The sequence below is a fragment of the Danio rerio genome, chromosome 1, assembly GCF_052040795.2.
Source record: "Danio rerio strain M-AB ecotype USA chromosome 1, GRCz13ab, whole genome shotgun sequence".
Taxonomy (NCBI): Eukaryota; Metazoa; Chordata; class Actinopteri; order Cypriniformes; family Danionidae; genus Danio; species Danio rerio.
This window is the reverse complement of record NC_141021.1, coordinates 41239231-41259168: the sequence shown is the minus strand read 5'-3', so window position 1 is coordinate 41259168 and position 19938 is coordinate 41239231. Positions and strand designations below refer to the sequence as shown.

Here is a 19938-nt window from a genome sequence, read left to right as displayed (position 1 = left end):
AAGTTTGTCCTGCGAATTAATAACAAAAAAAAAAAGAGAGTGGGAGAGTTTAACTGATGTGGTTAATTTCAAGAATAATATCAAGAATAATATCTTGAAATACATCAACTCACAAAAAAGCCACTCATCACGCACCCTGCCGCCTCCTTGCTGTCTCTCTTTCCAAATTTGGATCCAACTCAGCACAGAGCTCCAAGAGGATAGCTCTTGGAAATCTGAAATAGCTAATAAGCCAGTCATCAACATGGGCAAGAAAATCACTGTAATCCCTAAAAAAATGCATTCCCTTCGGATTCGACCATTGACAATGTCCTCTAATAAGACTAACACTGCCTTTACCATAGACTAAGGGTTGTATACATTTGCAAATGCTTTTATATGTTCTAAATCACATAATTGGTGTCAATTTGATCAATTATGAATTAAAAGCAATGTTTTTCACACTTGTTGGTGCGATACTCTGTAGTGTGCAATTTAACATAATTGCCTCTAGGAGTCACCAATGGAAATAAAACAAACACACACAAGAAATACACGTAAACCAGACATGAAGTTAGCGTAGAAAAATGCACATTCTCATGTTAACTTCATCGTTAGTAAATCCAAACGTGAGTGTGAAATCTGGCGTACGCAACGTAAGATTTTGTGCATACGCTGCGTTGATACATGAGGCCCCTGATCTCTGAACTATTTCTTTAATTACACTATTTTTATAATTTCATTGCTTTTTTGTATTCTAAAATATCTAAATGTGTGTTCTGAAGGTTGGAATGACGGGAGTGTTAGTAATTAATGACAGAAAGATTTTTCACTTTTGAGTGAACTTCTGTCACTGATCATTTTAAAGTCATAATTGACAAAAATTGTCACCATCACAGCTCTAACTAGAACTAGGTGCATTTATTGGTTTTATTGCTCACCTTCTATTCAGCTAGAAAAAAATAATAATTCAACAGACCCTAGATAATTAACACAAAATACCTCACAGCAAAGAAGGTCGCTGGGTTAGTGGTTCGAACCTCTGCTCAGTTGGCGGTTCTGTATGGAGTTTGCATGTTCTCCCTGCGTTCGCGTGGGTTTCCTCCGGGTGCTCCGGTTTCCCCCACAGTCCAAAGTCATGCGGCACAGGTAAATTGGGTAGGCTAAATTGTCCGTAGTGTACGAGTGTGTGTGTGGATGTTTTCCAGAGATGGATTGCGGCTGAAAGGGCATCCGCTATGTAAAACATATGCTGGATAAGTTGGCGGTACATTCCGCTGTGGCCCCGGATTAATAAAGGGACTAAGCCGACAAGAAAGTTAATGAATGAGAGAAAAGCAGACAGCACAGTGATGTATTCATCTAAACACATCTAAATCTCTGCAGCATGGGTGGTATAGAAACATTTACTAAACTAAAAACATTGTAACCCTGAAATCTTCTTTGTACACATAAAACCAAAAACAAACAAAAATAACTATAACTATAAAAATTATAAGCACATCAAGGATTTTACTACCACTAAAACTACACAATTCAGTGACCGGACATTTAAAGAGCCCATCTAAAAAATCATTATCTTTCATGATGCTTGTGATCCTGTGTTCACAACAGAAAATAATAGTCCCAATAACATTTAAAATCACAAAGCAGGCCAAGATAGACAGAAAGTTTCAGAAACAACAAAACATGGGGAATTCGGGTCCTAGAGGAAATCTGGTCATCATTTAAAAATTCTAGGCATTTACGGGTGCAAACTTCTTTAGTTTGTTGACCTTGAGTTGCAACAATGCTTTAATGAACCCCGATATCAGTAAGAGGAAAAACATTTTGTTTGTTCTGTACTCAAAACAAGCCTTTAACTGTCATGCAGATTAATAGCTTTTTATAAATATCTGAAGCTCACGTGTAAGAAAATTTCCAATAAGAGCTCTGTCTTCTGGAAATGGTTTATAACAGAAGACATGACAGTCTCTCTCTGGCCTGGGTCCACAGAGCTGATTGATTTGGATTTTATGCAAAAAAATGTAAGGATAAGAGTGCAGGTTCTCTGCTGGGGGTCTGGCTTGTGTTAGAATAGAGAGGCCAAATGGGTCTATTGAGGCTGCTGTTTCCATAGAGAGCAAAACCGTGGTTTGTCAGCTCTGAAAGGGAATTTATGAAAGAGATGCTGAAAGATGGGCTCCTGGTCAATATTCTGCTTTGAGCTATGTGCATGGCCAAAATCTCACATATCTTACATTGTTATATTCCAACTTATGTTTGCCTTCCAAACTTTTGTTTCCATATCTTTTAAAATTAACTAATTTCCCCATCATTAAACACACAACCGCAGAATCATTTCTTATTACATTGAACGTATTGTGCTCATGTCATGTGAGCTGACACTCACTTACTTATCTTCATCTTTTCTTTTTTTTAAATCAGGAGTCGCCACAGTGGAATGAACCCAATTTGTGATCACACAATGCCAAATAATTATTAATTCATGGCAAATTAAAGGCTGAAAACCTTTGCTATTAAAATTTCACCAGACTAAAAAGACAAGAGAGCAATAACACTCCAAGATAAATATCTACCAAGTTGATTCCAGCAGAGAATGTAGGGTAACAAAAGCTGAAGTGTTTAACAGCACAAAAGGCCACAGAGAAACAAGGCACTAACTGTTATATTCGAACCACAAATCATTATTTCATTCAAATCACAGTTCATTCAAACAAAACGAAAACCATAAAAGTGAGCAATAATCATCAAGAGGCATTATGCTGCTTGTAAATAGAATGAAGATTTCACAGCTGTGGAACATGCTGTTCCTCAGAAGAAGAAAAAATCTTCCTGGAACATATGTTCATCTTTTTGTTTACAAACAGCTGTGTCTTATGAGCTGTGTCCATCCACAATAACACTGAACTCCAAACAAGTCACAGTGTTTCATTAAGCAGTCAACAATAATTTTAGCAGCTTTGTTGTAAAATTGTGTTAATTTAAAGAGAAAATAAAAAACACGTTTGATACGGTAAACATTCTTTAAACTTACCCAAACGTTTAGCCCATGGCCTGTCGGTATGCAACCCAATTAGCATGCAACAATATTAGCAAAACATTAACAACGTCTAAGAACACACTTCTGTTTCTGCTAACTTTGCTTCAAAAGCATAACAAACCCTTTCAGTATGTGTAAATAGTAGTGCGCATACAATGAAAACCGAACCATTTAGCGTTACTTAACGTTACCCTCGTGTAGTTTCAACAAGTCATGAAGTTTGGCACATGAGGAATGCAAGATGTCAAGCTTCAAACATATTTTAAATATGTTTATTCTTGTATAAACATACTGAAATATAATCGTTGCTAACTCACAATCATTCACAAATACGAATTCGCGACCGCGGGATTGATGTTTGTTTACGTAAGTTAAGTTAGCGAGGAGCACGTGTGTGGCATCAAAGCGTGAGCATCAGGATAGCGGCAATGCAGTCTCAAAATAAAAGGTAAGCCTACTGTACCTGCCGCACTGTCAGCTTACCCCCTGGCATTATAGTTTCATGTTTTTAGAAGTTATAACACGTAAACAAAAAAATAATAATAAAATAAAATTTAATAAAATAAAATAAAATAAAATAAACAAAGTAACCTTCTAACAATTTTCATTCATTCTCTTCTTCACTTATTGCTTATCAAAGGTATGGTAATTGTTTCTGGCCATTACAGATCACTGAAAGAAATCAAACATATTTTTAAACAGCAGACGAACATTTTCAGTTTGTTTGTTTTGTGTCTTTTCAAGCAAGGTTGACCTTGTGTATGATTTGTATTCAAGTATAGGCCTACAGCATGTGTGGCATATATCACATGGTAATTTATAATGTTATATTTTAGCACAAGATACATTTTCTGTCTGTTTCCAGGACTTTTACTCCTACAAATACAGTTTAAATGAAACAGAAAAGGATTCTGCTGCAATGGTCAGTATTATTTACAGGTTATATAATGTTTATTTATAAAAATTTTCAATAGGGTGTCCCGTTTTAAAAGTTACACTTATTACAAATCTTTTTTAAAAAGGTACCGCAAAGTGACAGCTTTAATTCAAAGATTGTTTTTGTTTAAGATATTGCAAAAACCTCCACAAAATCTGAGCTGAACACAAATGCTATTAAGGTACCCTTTATTATTGACCAAAACATACTTTAAAACCATCTGTTTCAACTGGATTTTAGAAAGGCAGTTCCAGAATGGTATTAAAATAATACTTTCCATCAAGTATGTCCTCAAATTCATATTAAAAGCACAAGAGAAAACCACCAGACGATTCCAGACGAACCTGACATTTGAATTAAGCAGACATATACATGAATTGGCTGACAATGTATTTGTATCTTGGTGTGGTTTAAATGGTGTGTGACTACAGGAACATTAAATCTCAACCCCCCTCGCCTCATCCCCTTATTTTACTGGAGTAATATAGTCTCTCTACATGAGGCAATATAAAACTCAAATATAGCAGTACCACTCAGTACACAAATCAAATGGAATGTTCAGCCTTGTTTGAGCAGAGGCACCACTGAATCCTATGCCAAAAAATATACCTACTTTATGTAAGATGATCCTAGATCTGCACTATATTGGCTTTAAGGCCAAATCTTTTCTGAGAACTAAAGAAAATTTGCTATGATTGAATACATTAGCTCAGTTCCTGTTAAAACTGTCTTTATCTTCTGCAGAACCTTCTTTTATACACATCTGTTTCTAAAATAATGCTTATTAATATATACTGTAAATACAGCAATAGACTGAAGAAACAATTCACTGCAAATTTTACCATAATTTTTAGAGAAACATCTAAACTCCAAAGTGTTTATAAAGTGCAATATTTTTTTTAGGAATTAGATGCTTAATTATTAATGTCAAATTACTCTCGTGGCATGTTTAGGTTTTAATATGTGCAGTTCGAGAAAAAAAAAGTGTCCTCATGTTACAGTCACATTGGTTTTACAAAATGTATTTATTAATCCTGACATAGATACTTTTGAAATTATTACAGTGTACCAAAATATACTATCAAATGTCCAAATAATAAACTAAACTAAAGGCTTTTGGACCGACCATAATGCACCTGTATTTACAGTAGTTTTACAGCTGAAACTTGGTGAAAGTATGAGGTGGTAATTTATTGAGATGGAGACTTGCAGAAGCCTCTGTGTGTATCGGCCCTGGGTTTTCGTGGAGCCTGACCTTTCCGTTTTGTGGCTTTCCATAAAACCCCAGCCTTGACAGTCTTTCAGTTCTTGATGCTGACATTGCACTGCATTGCATTGCAGAACACATTCATGTTAAACCTCTGTTGAAAGTGTACACAGTTCTGAGAACACTGTCACTCTGTACAGTAGTAGCCCTAAAGTAATGTCTGAGGAAAATTAACTTTGTAAAGTTATCTTTGCCTTTTATTTAAATATTGATTTACATTTTAGCATACTTTTAGCAGAATGAATAGAAATAGAAAAAACAGAAGAAGAAAATATACTTTCAGTCTGCTTTTTAAGTACTTATAATATAATTTATATACTTCTGTGCATATCATGTACATACAAATGTATACAGCACTACCTTTGATTTATTTATTTAGTTGATTACAATGATGTTAGAAGTTCTGGACTAATTTTGTCCAAGGTAGCAATAAAATATGACACTTACTATTTATGCTTACTGCCCAAAGTATAATGAAAATTATATGTGAACTTTACTTAATTATAATTCAATAAACTTGCTTATTGAAATATGTGCAGGAGAATGGCTAATGAAATAAAATGAAGATCAAATGAACTATTAATAAGGTTATATATAGTTCATTCATTCATTTTCTTTTCGGCTTAGTCCCTTTATTAATCGGGGTCGCCACAGCGGAATGAGCTGGCAACTTATCCAGCATATGTTTTACATAGCGGATGCCCTTCCAGCCACAACCCAACACCGGGAAAAGGTTATATCACTGTATATTTTATGTTCTGTGCTTCATGTTTTTAATGCATTTTTTTGTAAAAAATAATAACCATATTCTACTACAAAACTACAGTTTTAGTTTATGTTGTTACTGTTTTTTCCAAAATAGTTTTAACAATTAAATACTAGAACACTTTTAATGTTTGCCTCTTGTTAAGCAAAAAAAAAAATAATAATAATAAAATCTTTATCATCATTTGGTGATTTAAAAACAAACATTGTGCAAATGTACCATCCAAATATTACTTTTGATCACAGATTACTCTATGTGATCATTAATGTATAGTTTATGTATATTTTTAATTTTAACCAAATAATCTAATGGTAGCTACTGAATTTCATATTGCCTAAAGAACAGAAGACCATCATTTGCAACTCTGCAATGACAAAACTTTCTAGTGTCTGCTCTGCCATAGCTTTACATTGTATGAGAAAAGTATTCACAGTATCTCACTTTTTTCACATTTTGTCATGTTACAGCCTTATTTTAAAATCGATTAAATTCTTCAAATATTACATTTATTATTATATTATTATTATTATTATTAATCACATGTACAGTACTTCTCTGTTGCAGCACCTTTGCAGTACATCCTTAATTTCATTTTGATCATGATGCTGCAAGCTACAGACATGCATTTGCAAACTTTTTGAAGAATAACATTAATTCTGCAAAATCTAAATAGACAACTGGAAAATATACTGCAGAGTAAATAAAAATAGTACGGATGATTTCATTGGCTTGAAATACTTATAGTGGCTCGGCACTGAAATCTAGATGACTGTCTCTCCTTACACAGCATTGTAGATTCAGAACACAACACCTAGATAATCGTATTTAATGCATCACATGCATATACTGACATCATTTTAAATAAATTAATAAAAAAACATATTAAATCATGATCTGTTTTACTTTTACTGTCTTAAATTTGTACTATGATGCATTGCATCATCCTAAAAGACAAAGGTCTCCCCATTTAAATTTCTGTAGTTTACCAAACCAAGGTAATGAGGTCATGTTATCACTGAGAGCTATCCCAGTAATGAAGAGCACTATCACTGTTTTGACAAGTAGTAATTGTGTTTGACTTTCATTTGTCTTTGTGTGCATTTCAGAGATTAGAATAATTTAAGTTCATTAAGTTCAGTAGGGGGTCAAATGATGCATCTGCCCATTTTAAGGGCATTTATAATGGCACCAATGCATTAGAATAACATCTTAGAAAATCATAAAAAAATACCACAGATATGAACATTATTGATCTTAAGTCTCCATGAAATCAAAATTTAAGTTTGTTTTTTTTAACAATAAGTCATAGACTTAAGGCTATCTAGCTAGTATATGCTCCAAAGTTTAGAAAATACAGTGCTCAGCATAACTGAGTCCACCCCATTTTGAAAATGAATATTTTTTATAAATTTTTCAGTGAAACAAAACAGATTTATTAAACAAATGAATTTATTTAAATAGTATTTTAATCACTAAACATGTTTAGAAATTGAAAGATAATACAATTAAATTCAAGTTAAATATTGCAAAAAATACAAATAAATAAATAATACAACCTAAAGAATTTTAACTTAAGTTTGCTTCTTTTGATTTTTCCTCTTTTTAAAATTTGTATTTCATATTTTTCTATAACATATAAATTTGGGTGTATCTGTTTTTTGATTGATCGTAAGTTATTTTGTTAGATAATCTCCAGATTTGGCTTAAGTACTGACTAATCTAGCGTATGCACAAATAATTTTGCATAGCTTCCTATTAAAAAAATTAAAAGATAGATTTGTGTGGAATATACTTATATATGCTAAGCACTGTATATAGATTCAAAATGTACAGCCTCTCAGATCCACAATTATGGGTCAGAATTTGATGACTTCACATTGCAATTCAGAATTCCATGTGATTTCTGTCCAATCGAATATGTTCTATCTAAAGCACCTATTACACTATAAACTGATACTAAAGATGCAGCTAAAACCAGTCAAAAATATTCACAAAAATATATCATTTTATATATTTTGAACAGCACAGTGCTACATGTATGTAGAGGATAAAATGAGTCATAGAGCAAACGTGTTCAGTAGTGGTGAATGAAGTCTGGGTTTGAGTTAGGGTTACACAAACCCCCATAGTGTGCCTTGTGTCAGGATAGTACAGTGCAGAACATCGGCGCAGACCACAAAATATATTGGACCCATTTTTAAATCTACTTAGAAATATATATTTTAAAAATGATGGAGATTAGAAGCATAAACAGTTAGACAGACTCAACATTACTATTAGGCTATGACTATCATCAGCTGACAATTAGCTATGACAAAATTCAACTTTACTGCGCTCTATGATACAAACAAAATGATTGGCTCTGTCATTGATTGTTTTCCTGTTTCAATTTGCAGTAAATATAAATTGTATCAGCTCAATGAATTTTTCAAGGCATGACAGGTGATCTTTAATATACAGTATTTTCATTTCACTCTACTCTCAGAATGCAGAAGTGAAAATTTGATGAAAGATAAACAGTTTTTTGCTAAATACAAATTAAGATTAAATGCCCCTTGAAGCCTCAGTGTTCAGTCTTTGTGTGGTACACATGCAGATTTAAACGCCTGAACTTGGCCATGACACCTACCAATCCAAAGTTTATTATTTGACAAAAACTTATCTGTATTAATGTGAAATAAACAAGCTCTTCATCTTCTTAAAAGATTGCTTCTCGGATAACTAAGCAGGTTGAGACATCAGTGTGTGCAGTTCTGAGGACAAGAAAAAAAAGCCCTATTAAAGGCAAGAATTCCCCATTACTTAACCAAAGCCTTGAAACACACTGGGTTTGTTTCTCCCAGCGGATTAGTCCGACAGAACCTGGCAAACATTCATGGGAAACATACCTCCTCTCTCTATCTTTCTCTCTCTCGTCAGCTAGTCTGTAGGGGTCGTTTTCCTAATTCACAAGTGATCTGACCTCAGCCTTTTGAAGAGTAACAGTTGGTTTTGTTTTCTGACTGGCAGGTGCTCTGCAACCAGTTCTCATATGATAATATCCAGTCCATGAAGTTTCAATACTGCAAATCAGTTGCTACTACTCAAACAACATGTACTTTTAGGCCTAAATAATACATACACCCTCTGTGAACATCCTATGTGGATATATGTACGGTTGCACATTTGGCTCATGAGACTTCAAAACATGATGTATTAGCTGTACTGGTTGACCTTTAAAACAAATGTTTTATTAAAATTCATTTTGATGTACATCATGGCCCCACAACAATACGTCAGTCATATCTGTAGTAAAAAGCAATGCCATGCTGATACAGCCCTGACTGAGTCCCAGAAGTCTTTGCTTTGAGGAAACTTAATGCCAAAATCATCTAGTCTGTCATCACTTTTACTGGCATTTCTGTCCTTTACACTTTTTGTGCCGCTTCAGCTCATTTTCTTTGGCAGTACTGTATTTGATTTCATAAAATATTCCCCTCATATTTCTACACTGTGGTTACACAACTTTTATGCGAAATGAAGAAAAGATTTCTTTGTAAAAAATGAATCACTTCTGTTATCTTCTTAGAATTATTAGAAATTTGTTTCTAAGTTGCTGAAACAGTTTTAGCTCTATATAAAGTTATTAATTAAGACATTTGCTGATCTGGAGAGTCATCAGTCAAGATTCAAATAGCACGTTTTGAAAAGGTCAAACTCCAAATGCTCAAAGACAGTCCAGTTTTGACTTTGTTATCTCTACGTAACCCTTGTGCAAGTCTTCGACAATGACTAAGACTACTAATATGCTATCAAAATGACACACTCACCACTATTTTTGCCCAAATGTCTTATCACTCTGATGTTCAGTCAAACTTGTTTCCTCATGTTTCTAAGAAGAAAACTATTTCCTAACATGTCACAGACTTTTCTCCTCCTTAATCTACAGTACTCTAAATAATTATTATGTTGGCTGAAAAAATCACATTATAGAATGAACTCCTAACAATTAGGGTTCTTTTGATATTCATGCACATGCACACAAGAGAAAATGAGCATGCACAGGTTAAGCTGTAAAAATTTGGGATGAGGTCATGAATAGTGGCCATGGGAACCATATGCTGCTACATAAACTTTTTTACCATTAGTATGGCTCGTTTGATTATATCCTTAAGAAAACAGATTAAATCTCAATATATGTTAACGCTGAGAGAAATGGCCCACTGTATATGGCCAGCGAAGCTTAAAGGGCCAGTTTGAACAAATCTGTCTGTTAGACAGATTACAGATTATCTTCTGTGAAAGTCTGAAGCACCATTCGTCTACACATAGGGTGATCTTTGTGGGTGTTAGTATAGAAAGGTTGAGGTAAACCTGAGATAAGCTTCTCAAATTTGTGCGATAAAAATGTACGTGTTTGTCAAACATCTCCTTGCACCTTATCATTCAAAAAAGGAAATAAACAAAGGTTGGAGACAGTGGTCTCATTAGTGTCCTTCAATTATGTACACCACATTCTACACAAAAACAATTTCAGACATATCTCAAGCTGTCTTGAAAAATGTGAGAAAACAGTACATTTAGTACTAATTTCATTACACTATACCAAGAAAAAACTATTTGTTTGTGACTATGCAATTTGTTTGCAGCAGGATAGGCAATATTTATACAGCCGGTCAGTCTGAGGGAGATGTGTGCTCAGTAATTGCTTTGTTTAGTGAAGCGGGAGCCATGTTAATCCTCATTCAGAGTTTAACATAAACTTCTCAAGAAGACTTATTTCCATACGAATGCAAGCAGGCCAGAGGTGGAAGGTCTCTCTCTCTCTTTCTCTCTGCCCTCCCTATTCTCTCTGTCTTTAGAGTCTCTTGAATGCCAAAGTGTGTGTGTGTCAGTATGTGTGTGAGCAGGAATGTTTTTACATGTGTAAAAGATCGCTTTTAAGAGGTCACTTCACTGGTCCCTTACTTTGAATTCTTCTCAGTGAGGGTAATTTGCTGGGCAAATATGTCAATGAACCGAGGGTCAAATGGCACTGGTGTCTGTGAGTGTCTAACCTGTGGTTTGGACCTTTTTTATGAAGTGCCGTTTAGTTGTCAAACAGTCCCTAATATGGCAAGTAGAAGCATGGGGCTTTCCCATCTATTTCTATTATTTTCTAGAATGTCGTGAAGGCAGAAATTTTAGGATTTATATAACAGGTGTCTTAGCTGAATTTACTCTGAGAGAATTGAATCCCTCAAAGTGAATGCTGATTACAATACATGTTAATTTTTTCATGTTTTGATTCTTTATAGTAAATTGAGTTATTTCATCAAAATTTTGTCATTCTGCTGGACTGTATCACCAACTTATGCTACAGTTCTGGTTCTCGAATCTGATATATTGAAGTAATATCAGCACCCGTACAGCCTCTTTACCCTTTGTGTATTACTCCGCCCACATACAAAAACCAGACTCTACAGATCTAAAGTTTAAAAGATGCACGCTCAACTGTTTAATTGTCAGCTTAGGATTTGAATCCAACGCGGAAGAAAGTAGTTCCTCATACAAAAGGGTTTTATGACTCTCTATGTTTGATTTTCTTTTTATATTTTTATATGCTGTCAAACAGTTGTATAAATGCAATATTACACTCGTAGCAGTGCGATATGGTTGTATATCGGCACCGGTGGGGGCACTAAAGCACTCGGCCTGCAGCCTCCTGCCAACGCACGCCTCCCACCAGTGGCAATATACAGCCATATCGCACTGCTACTCATGTGATATTGCTCATATATAATATAAATATATATATATACATATATGGGGGGGGTCAAACATATGACACTTCTGAAGAAAGTAGCAGTTTACTGTTTAAACACAATAACAGCAAAATATTTTGTATAAACACACAAAACTACACACAACAGGTTTCTTGTATTGCCATATTCCCTCATTTGTTGGTTAATTAATTGTGTCAGCTGTCAACTCTGAAACAAAGAAACTTCAAAACCACTCCTTATCTCAGTCACAACACGTTTCCCTTCTTAATCACTGAAACATGGGCCCTTCACTTGATTTCCAGCTCCTGTTTGACATGGAAACATCTGCTCAAATGTCTTTCTGCATTACATACAAGTTTACCACACGTCTGTACACATTAAACATTAAATGCAAAAGTTTGTATGTTTCTATCCACAGGTCTTCAATGTCAAAATACTCTATACTTTATTACAAACAAACCAATGTGGATGCCAAGGAATGCTGGAGAGTGCAAGATTAGGCCTGCCCCCCATGACCTTGCCATCTTATCCTCATCGATCTACCCTACCCAACACAGCCGTTGTTTGAAACACAAGGGACACCACAAATTCCAGCATTAACAGGGTCCAGCGCTTCCCAAAGCAGTGGCTCCAGTCACAGGACTCCCACATCCATTGTTTCCCAGTTCCGGCAGGAGCAATTCCCAGTGAGAGGGAACAAGCTGTGCACACATGAGCAGACAAGCAAAAGTGGTAGACAGTGCTGGGTCACTGTGCCATACCCTCATAAATTCTTGTGCCTTCCTTTTAGGGGCCACAGACTGACTCAAGTGATCATAGGTGATGGACAATGAAGTTAGTGGACCTGTGTGTTGACTAGGTGTAATTCACTAGGACAGGGAATTAAATCAGACCGAAATGTCACACCGTTAAAGAAAACAGTTTATTAAAAGTTTTCTGTATTTTGTTTTTTAGATATACAGTTAAAGTCAGAAATATTAGACCACCCCCCCCCCCGTTGAATTTTTGTTTCTTTTTTTAACTATTTCCCAAATGATGTTTAACAGAGCAAGGAAATCAGTATGTCTGACAATATTTTTTATTTGTGGAGAAGGTCTTATTTCTTTTATTTCAGCTGGAATAAAAGCAGTTTTTAGTTTTTTTATTTATTATTAGCCCCTTTAAGCTATATTTTTTTCGATAGTCTACAGAACAAATCATCGTTATACAATGACTTGCCTAATTACCCTAACTTGTCTAATTAACATAATTAATCTAGTTAAGCCTTTGAATGTCACTTTAAAATTTATAGAAGTGTCTTGAAAAATATCTAGTAAAATATAATTTGCTGTCATCATGGCAAAGATAAAATAAATCAGTTATTAGAAACTGATTATTAAAATTATGTTTAGAAATGTGTTGCTCTCCGTTAAACAGAAATAGGGGGGAAAATAAACAGGGGGGCTAATAATTCAGGGGGGGCTAAAAATTCTGACTTCAACTGTTTACTGATTGGCTGATAGCCGTGCGATATTCTGCAAATAATAGCACTGGTACAGCCTCTTCACCCCTCACCTTTGTGTATTACTCCGCCTATACAGCGACAAGCAGAGCACACTCTACAGTTTGACAAATGTTCCAACTGTTGGACAACATAATGTACCTTTGTGGCTTTTTTAGTCAAGAATGTAGTTGTTTAGATTGAAACTATGCAGTTTATTTATAATAATAATAATACCTATTTTAAAATATTTATAATTTCGGAGTATCTTTATATTTATATATTTCAGTGCATCTGCCGCCATCAGCCTGTCTGAGCTGACCAAAAAAGTGACGGTTGTCGTTCTACCACAGCATGGGGACAACGATCACATATTAAGTCCTAAGGGGAGAAAAACAGAATTTTTTTCAGCAAGTTCGAACTACAGTTGAACAAATTATTATAAATTAGTCAAGTGAGATACTAAGTCGATCTGTCTCTTTTTTTATTTTGTAGTGCTGTATTTATATCACAGAAACTGGTAGTGTTTGCTTTGCTCTGGCTTTTCCAGGGTTAATTATTGTAAAACCCTGATTGCATCAGAGAAATACTGGGAAATCTCTGTAAAGTAAATTGATAGCATTTCATGCCATTCAGCCTTATAATCTTAAAATGTGAGCAAAAATTACCTCGGCCTGGTTTTTTGGCATCTTTTGTAATTTATTGTCTAGATTGGTCATGTAATATACTGTATCTTAAAAATTGCAGTACATTTTCTATTATATATTGTTTAAAACTACTAAAAATGTTAATGAAAGTTATCTTGTTAAACTGCTGAGTAAAACATTCAATATCAAAAGTTGTCAGAGCAGATTTCAAGATCTCATAAATTTGAAAACACAATTATATATATATATATATATATATATATATATATATATATATATATATATATATACAATTATATATTTAAATACACAATTATATATTTATATATATATATATATATATATATATATATATATATATATATATATATATATATATATATACATACAGATCACAGTTTACTGACTGTAGTTTCATAACATAATGGCATTTTTATTGATGTGATATATCAAAGTACTGTATGCAATAATAAATTACAATTCAAGAGATCACACTTAGATATTGTTTGACAACTGTTAGCAGGTTTGGCATGCTGTCCCGGGAGAGAACCCTGAGCTCGGAGATAGTTGAGCCCAGGGCTCCTTCCAGGTCTATAGAGCATGTGTGGGGAGTACGAGACCAGGTGGTTCTCGAGAGCTCCCGGTGGTAAAGGAGGAAAGGAGGAGAAGGGGTGGATGGGGGTTTCTTTGGAAAACGAAGATAAAGGAGTAGTTCTAGCTAGCCTACTTATAGTGAGTTTGGAATAATCTGATTGGCTAACTAATGAATGTAAACTTCAAAAAAAGTAAAATTTTGTTTTGTTTTTAATTTGGCTTTTGTTTGATCCGCGTCAACTTGAAGCCATTTTTCTCTGAAATCCGAACTTAAAATACACATTTCTTGGTGATGCAAATGCATTTCCATTTATCCTGTAAAAATATTTTTTTTTATCCAATAAAATGTTTTAAAGAGTGAAAAGTCCCTCATTTCCACCTGCAATTGACAAGCACAAAATTATGTTTGATTTCACATCATAATTAAATCCTCCTCTTTCTTACCTAAGAACCTTTAAAAGACAATCTACAGATACTTCCCAGATGAGAGTAAACAGATAAGAACTTGAAAAGTAATTATGGTCAACAGACTATCTAAAGGGGGACCATCAAAATAAAGTGTTACCAAAGTATCATATTTAATGTGCAGCAAAAATCACTGAACAAAGGAAAAAATAATGTCAGACAAAACCCACAGATCAGCTTTTAACTGGCAAGTCGGTAATCTCCTATAATGAAGGCATTAAACAAATTACACATAAAGCGACTTTAATATGAATAGATGTCTTAAGAAGATAGCACAGAGTTTAAATAAGGACACCAGTTCCAGCTTACTTTAGCCAAATGAGATAAAAATGAAAAAGGATGTAAATGGTCATGTAGAACAAAAGCATGAAAGCTCCAGTCAGCTTCTGAAACTCTTTGAGACTGAAGCTAAGTATGTCAAAAGTCTTACTGAGGAAATCAAATGCCTTCCAAATGAGATTATATCAGTTGTGGCAGAAATTTCTAAAGCAGCTCCAGACGCCTGGCTGACGATGTTAGATGTTCTCCCATGAAATAATGTGTTTAGTAATGTCAAAGCAAAAGCAACCCTGTTAATCCTTATAAAACCAGTCTGAACTTTGACCTTTTAGTATTAGTCCAATCAAAGCATTCAGGGAAGCAGAATAAGACAGTTCTTGAGCAAAGAGAAGTTAAAGAAAAGTTGCCATATGTATTGGCCACTTAAAATTATAATACTGACATGCATTTTTTTCTTCAAATTTGTGACAGCAAATTCTGTAAGCAATTATTTGGAATTACTATTTCTTCTATAAGTAAGAATGTTTAGCCATTAAGAAAATTAACATGTTCAAAAGTTTATCATGCAACTTTTTTATTTGAACAGCAAACTAAACCAAAACCTTTCTTTCTATTGCTCTGGAAAACAACCCTGGCAATTTAAATATGCATTGTCAAGTATTTTCATATTGATGTATTCAGTATTCAGTGTCAAGGCAAATTAGGTTATCATTCACAAACCCTTATCCCCTGAGCTAATTCGAGCTAGACCTTTAGTGTTAACACTGAATGCATTTGACAGCGCATGTTTGGACTGCTACTTAAAGTAGTATTTGAGAAGATCACAAAATTAAATGCAACCATTTGACAGCGGTGAATGGAACACAAGGGCTCAAGTGGGACTTGCATTCCACGGCATTAGAAGAGCACTCTGTGAACTTGAGGACTTGAAGACCCCCTAAGGAGAAAGAGCCCTCCAACAGAATTTAAACATAGTCTCAAATGCAGCTCTCTTTGAGTAGGGTGAACTCAGGTAAATTTTGTTCCACATTTTGAGTCATACTAGTTAGCACCGTAAAGGTGGCCCGGTTAACCACATTTCACTTGGGAAATGTGTCTAATTTTACAATATACTGCTTGATGGTTATCAGTTTATTAGGTTTGCAATTTTTAATACATGCATTGGTACTTATCTTCAATGACAGCATACATACCATAACATACATAACATCAGTAAAAACAGATGAAGTTATTTACAAAAATGTATACATCACATGAAATAACAATTTTCAGTAAATAAATATAAAATAAAATCTGAAATCATTCATTTTATTTTTGGCTTAGTCCCTTTATTCCTCATTTAACCGCCAAGTTATCCAGCATATTTTTTACACAGCGAATGCCCTTCCAGCTGCAACCTGTCACTGGGAAACATCCGTACACACTCATTTACACAGAAACACTACTGACAATTTAGCTTACCCAATTCACCTATAGTGCATATCATTGGACTTGTGGGGGAAACCGGAGCACCTGGAGCTCAAAGCTAAGGCTTAAACCAGCAACCTTCTTGCTGTGAGGCAATCGTGTGTGCTGCTCCAACCCACTGCACCACCGTGATGCATAAAATCTGAATACATTTTAATATAATTCAGCCAACAATCAAAGTTTGCTTTCAGTTTACCCACCCTTAAGCCATCCGATGTATAGGCAAGGCAAGGCAAGGCAAGGCAAGTTTATTTATATAGCACATTTCATACACAGTGGCAATTTAAAGTGCTTTACATAAACAAGAATAAAAGAAACAAGTAAAATAAAAATAAAAACAAATCATAAAAATGAGTAAAAAAAAACAACAACAACATAAAAACGGGTAAAATGTAATAGAAAACAATGAAGAAGAAGAGAAAAACATATTAGTGCAATCTGTCAGACGTAGCACAGTGCTCATTCAGTAAAGACACAGCTAAACAGATGTGTTTTCAGTCTTGATTTGAATGTGCCTAATGTTGGAGCACATCTGATCTTTTTTGGAAGCTGATTCCAGCAGCGAGGGGCATAGTGGCTGAAAGCTGATTTATCCTGTTTGACTGAACTCTTGGAACTTCTAGTTTATATGATCCTAATGATCTGAGTGATCTGTTGGGTTTGTATTCAGTGAGCATATCTGTAATGTATTTAGGTCAAGGGCTATTTAGTGATTTATAGACCAGTAATAATACTTTAAAATCTATTCTGAATGTAACTGGGAGCCAGTGTAGAGACCTGAGGACAGGTGTGATGTGCTTTTATTTTCTGGTTCTGGTCAGAATCCTGGCTGCAGCGTTCTGGATGAGCTGCAACTGTCTGACTGTCTTTTTAGGAAGACCAGTGAGGAGACCATTACAGTAATCCACCCTGCTGCTGATAAAAGCATGAACAAGTTTCTCTAAGTCTTCACTGGAAACAAAGCATCTGATTCTTGCTATGTTTTTGAGATGATAGTATGCTGATATAGGTGTCATTTGTTCTGCAGCAGAACATTAAAGAAGATTTTTAGCAAAACCATGCTCCTTTATGATTCATAAAAGTGTGAGTGAATAGCTACTGGCACTTTAAAAGTAAAACCACAGTGAAATAAACATCAGATCAAAATCAATACCCATGGCTTCTGATGATAAATTGTGGCTTATTAAGCAAAAAAATCGAAATGTGCAAGAAACTGGACAATATTTACAACATATCATCTTCAATAAAGCCAAGGCAAATGGATCCAAGGGTCCATAATATTTATTGTAGCGTACAAAAAAAGTACAGCAGGTACTATTTTGGTCCTAATAAAAATTACTAATAAAAAAGTAATAAAATAAAATAAAAATAAAACAAAACAAAACACATGGTTTATTGTTAGACCATACAACCACAAATTTACCCTGGTTTATCAATCTAACAATCGATCTACCTACAGTATCTATAGATCTATATTTACTTTAATTCTGCCCTATTATAAAGCATATGCCCTTTTTAAATTTTATTGTAACTGAATGAGAAAACACGACCAAACGTAATCGTTTGCATAAAAAGTATAAGAAGAAACTGCATTTCTGAACTATTTCTTTAAACCCCGACCTTTTAACCTTAGCCTGCAAACGATATCTTTGAGGTTGATGATGTGCGCTCGTGCGCGAATTGCCCTCAATGAGTTTGACGTGCTGTAGTCACACCTGAGGAAGCGCGCGTGCCGTGATATCGTCTCTTGATGTCTCGGAATGTGTCTAACCGCGACCAGAGAGGCAGGCTGTGGAAAACTGAGGGGGAGGGAGAGGGATCCAAAGTAACAGCGTGAAATTGCATAAAACATGCCATTGGGCGCCCAGCGCACTTCCACATTGATCACTCTCCGCTCGGAGTGGATGTTCACAGCCGCTTGTGAAGAAGGAAACGGCTCACGGTGCTTTCCATGGACCAGTACCGAAGTGACTTCTTAAAATGTTGGATGTATACATGGGTTTTATTTTAGTTTAAGGAAGGACAGAGTTTTCTAGAAACCTGCTGCTGAAAGCTGAAAAAGGGGAACTTTCAAGAGACTCTGCTCAGACTTCAGAGATTGTTTTTTTTTTCTAAAATGCACTTATTTGGATTTTCTGTCTTCTGTCTCGCATTGTTTTATGCAAACCTTGCTTTCGAGTCAAGTCACGACTACTATGAATACGATCAAGATCAAGCAGATGCCATGGTAAGCACCAGCAAGCTCATTTTTAAGTTATTTTACTCACTATATTGGTATAATTCGAGTCATATATTGACTATGATTGACCCCCCTCGGAATGAAGAAAACAGCTATTCTTCTGTTTATTATCAAACGTATTAGTGCTGCCTTGATTATTGAAATATAACATCAACAGTCAACATCACCGGCACTGGTAATTAGACTGTTGTAGTTAATATTATATTCTGCAGAAACACATGAATGGAACTTGTATAGTTCATTGTGTAATCTGTTAAGCAAGGGCAGAATTTTTAACCATTTAGGGTATGATGTTACATTCAAACCACCATGGTGGTTACCTTTGACCTTACCTATTATTATATGATGGTTACCATTTTATGTCTTTGTGGTTTTGTTTTGATTTATTACAGTATAAATTCAACATCGTTGTTAATAGCACCAAATAGGTCTGGTAAATTTATTATTTGCATATTTTTAACCAATTAAAATTTTTCAGGGGTTATAAAGTTTAACATTTTGATGTACAAAATATTTTTTTCTTAATCATTTACGCTGTAGTAGTTTAAAAGGGAAATAATTTGAGCACAATTATATCGTCATAAAAAGTGAAAGCAGGTGTCATTGCTTCAGATGTAAGAAGTGCTTTCTCTCATTTTGTATGAGCAAGAAAGAACAGAAAGTAAATGTTAAAAATACACAATTATCAATATATATTTCCAATTAGTGGAATTATGTCTCCACAGAGACTTGTCTTAACAAGAAATCAGGTATCTTTTTGCTGCTTTTGGCTCATATACTCACCCATATTATGCTTTAAATGACAGCAATTAAGCAAGATTACTTTGACAAAACATTGTGTCTTTTTATCCACAGCAGCAGTAGACACTTTGGAATTTTACTACGTTCAGTGTATAAATGATACCATATGCTACACGTAACAATGTGGACGTCTTGACAAAATTTTGAAAAGCTTCCCATTGGTAATGTGCATGGACATGGGCCGTACACTAATCACGACTGCCTAAAATTAGACTTTCTTTGTTTTCACT

At 34.7% G+C, this 19938-nt stretch overlaps 2 protein-coding genes across 11 annotated transcripts in view; one reads left to right on the top strand and one right to left on the bottom strand.

The window, feature by feature from the left end:
* The window catches only part of tenm3 (teneurin transmembrane protein 3), a 971756-nt gene that overhangs the window by 859310 nt on the left and 92508 nt on the right, over positions 1-19938 (bottom strand). For 5 of the 6 annotated variants that reach the window (XM_087235107.2, XM_087235110.2, XM_087235109.2 and 2 more), the window contains exon 1: positions 3214-3454. The exons of the other annotated variant lie outside the window; for it this stretch is intronic. The gene's annotated coding sequence lies outside the window, so the exon portion shown is untranslated. Of the gene's footprint in view, positions 1-3213; positions 3455-19938 lie in introns of those variants that run through there. 6 annotated transcript variants of the gene reach the window in all.
* The window catches only part of vegfc (vascular endothelial growth factor c), a 58264-nt gene continuing 56685 nt past the window's right edge, over positions 18360-19938 (top strand). For 4 of the 5 annotated variants that reach the window (XR_015475620.1, XM_087235363.1, XM_087235361.1 and 1 more), the window contains exon 1: positions 18524-18895. Coding sequence is in view for 4 of the 5 variants with exons in the window: in XM_087235363.1 (XP_087091489.1) it covers positions 18785-18895 (111 nt within the window). In the remaining variant the exon portion in view is untranslated. 5 annotated transcript variants of the gene reach the window in all.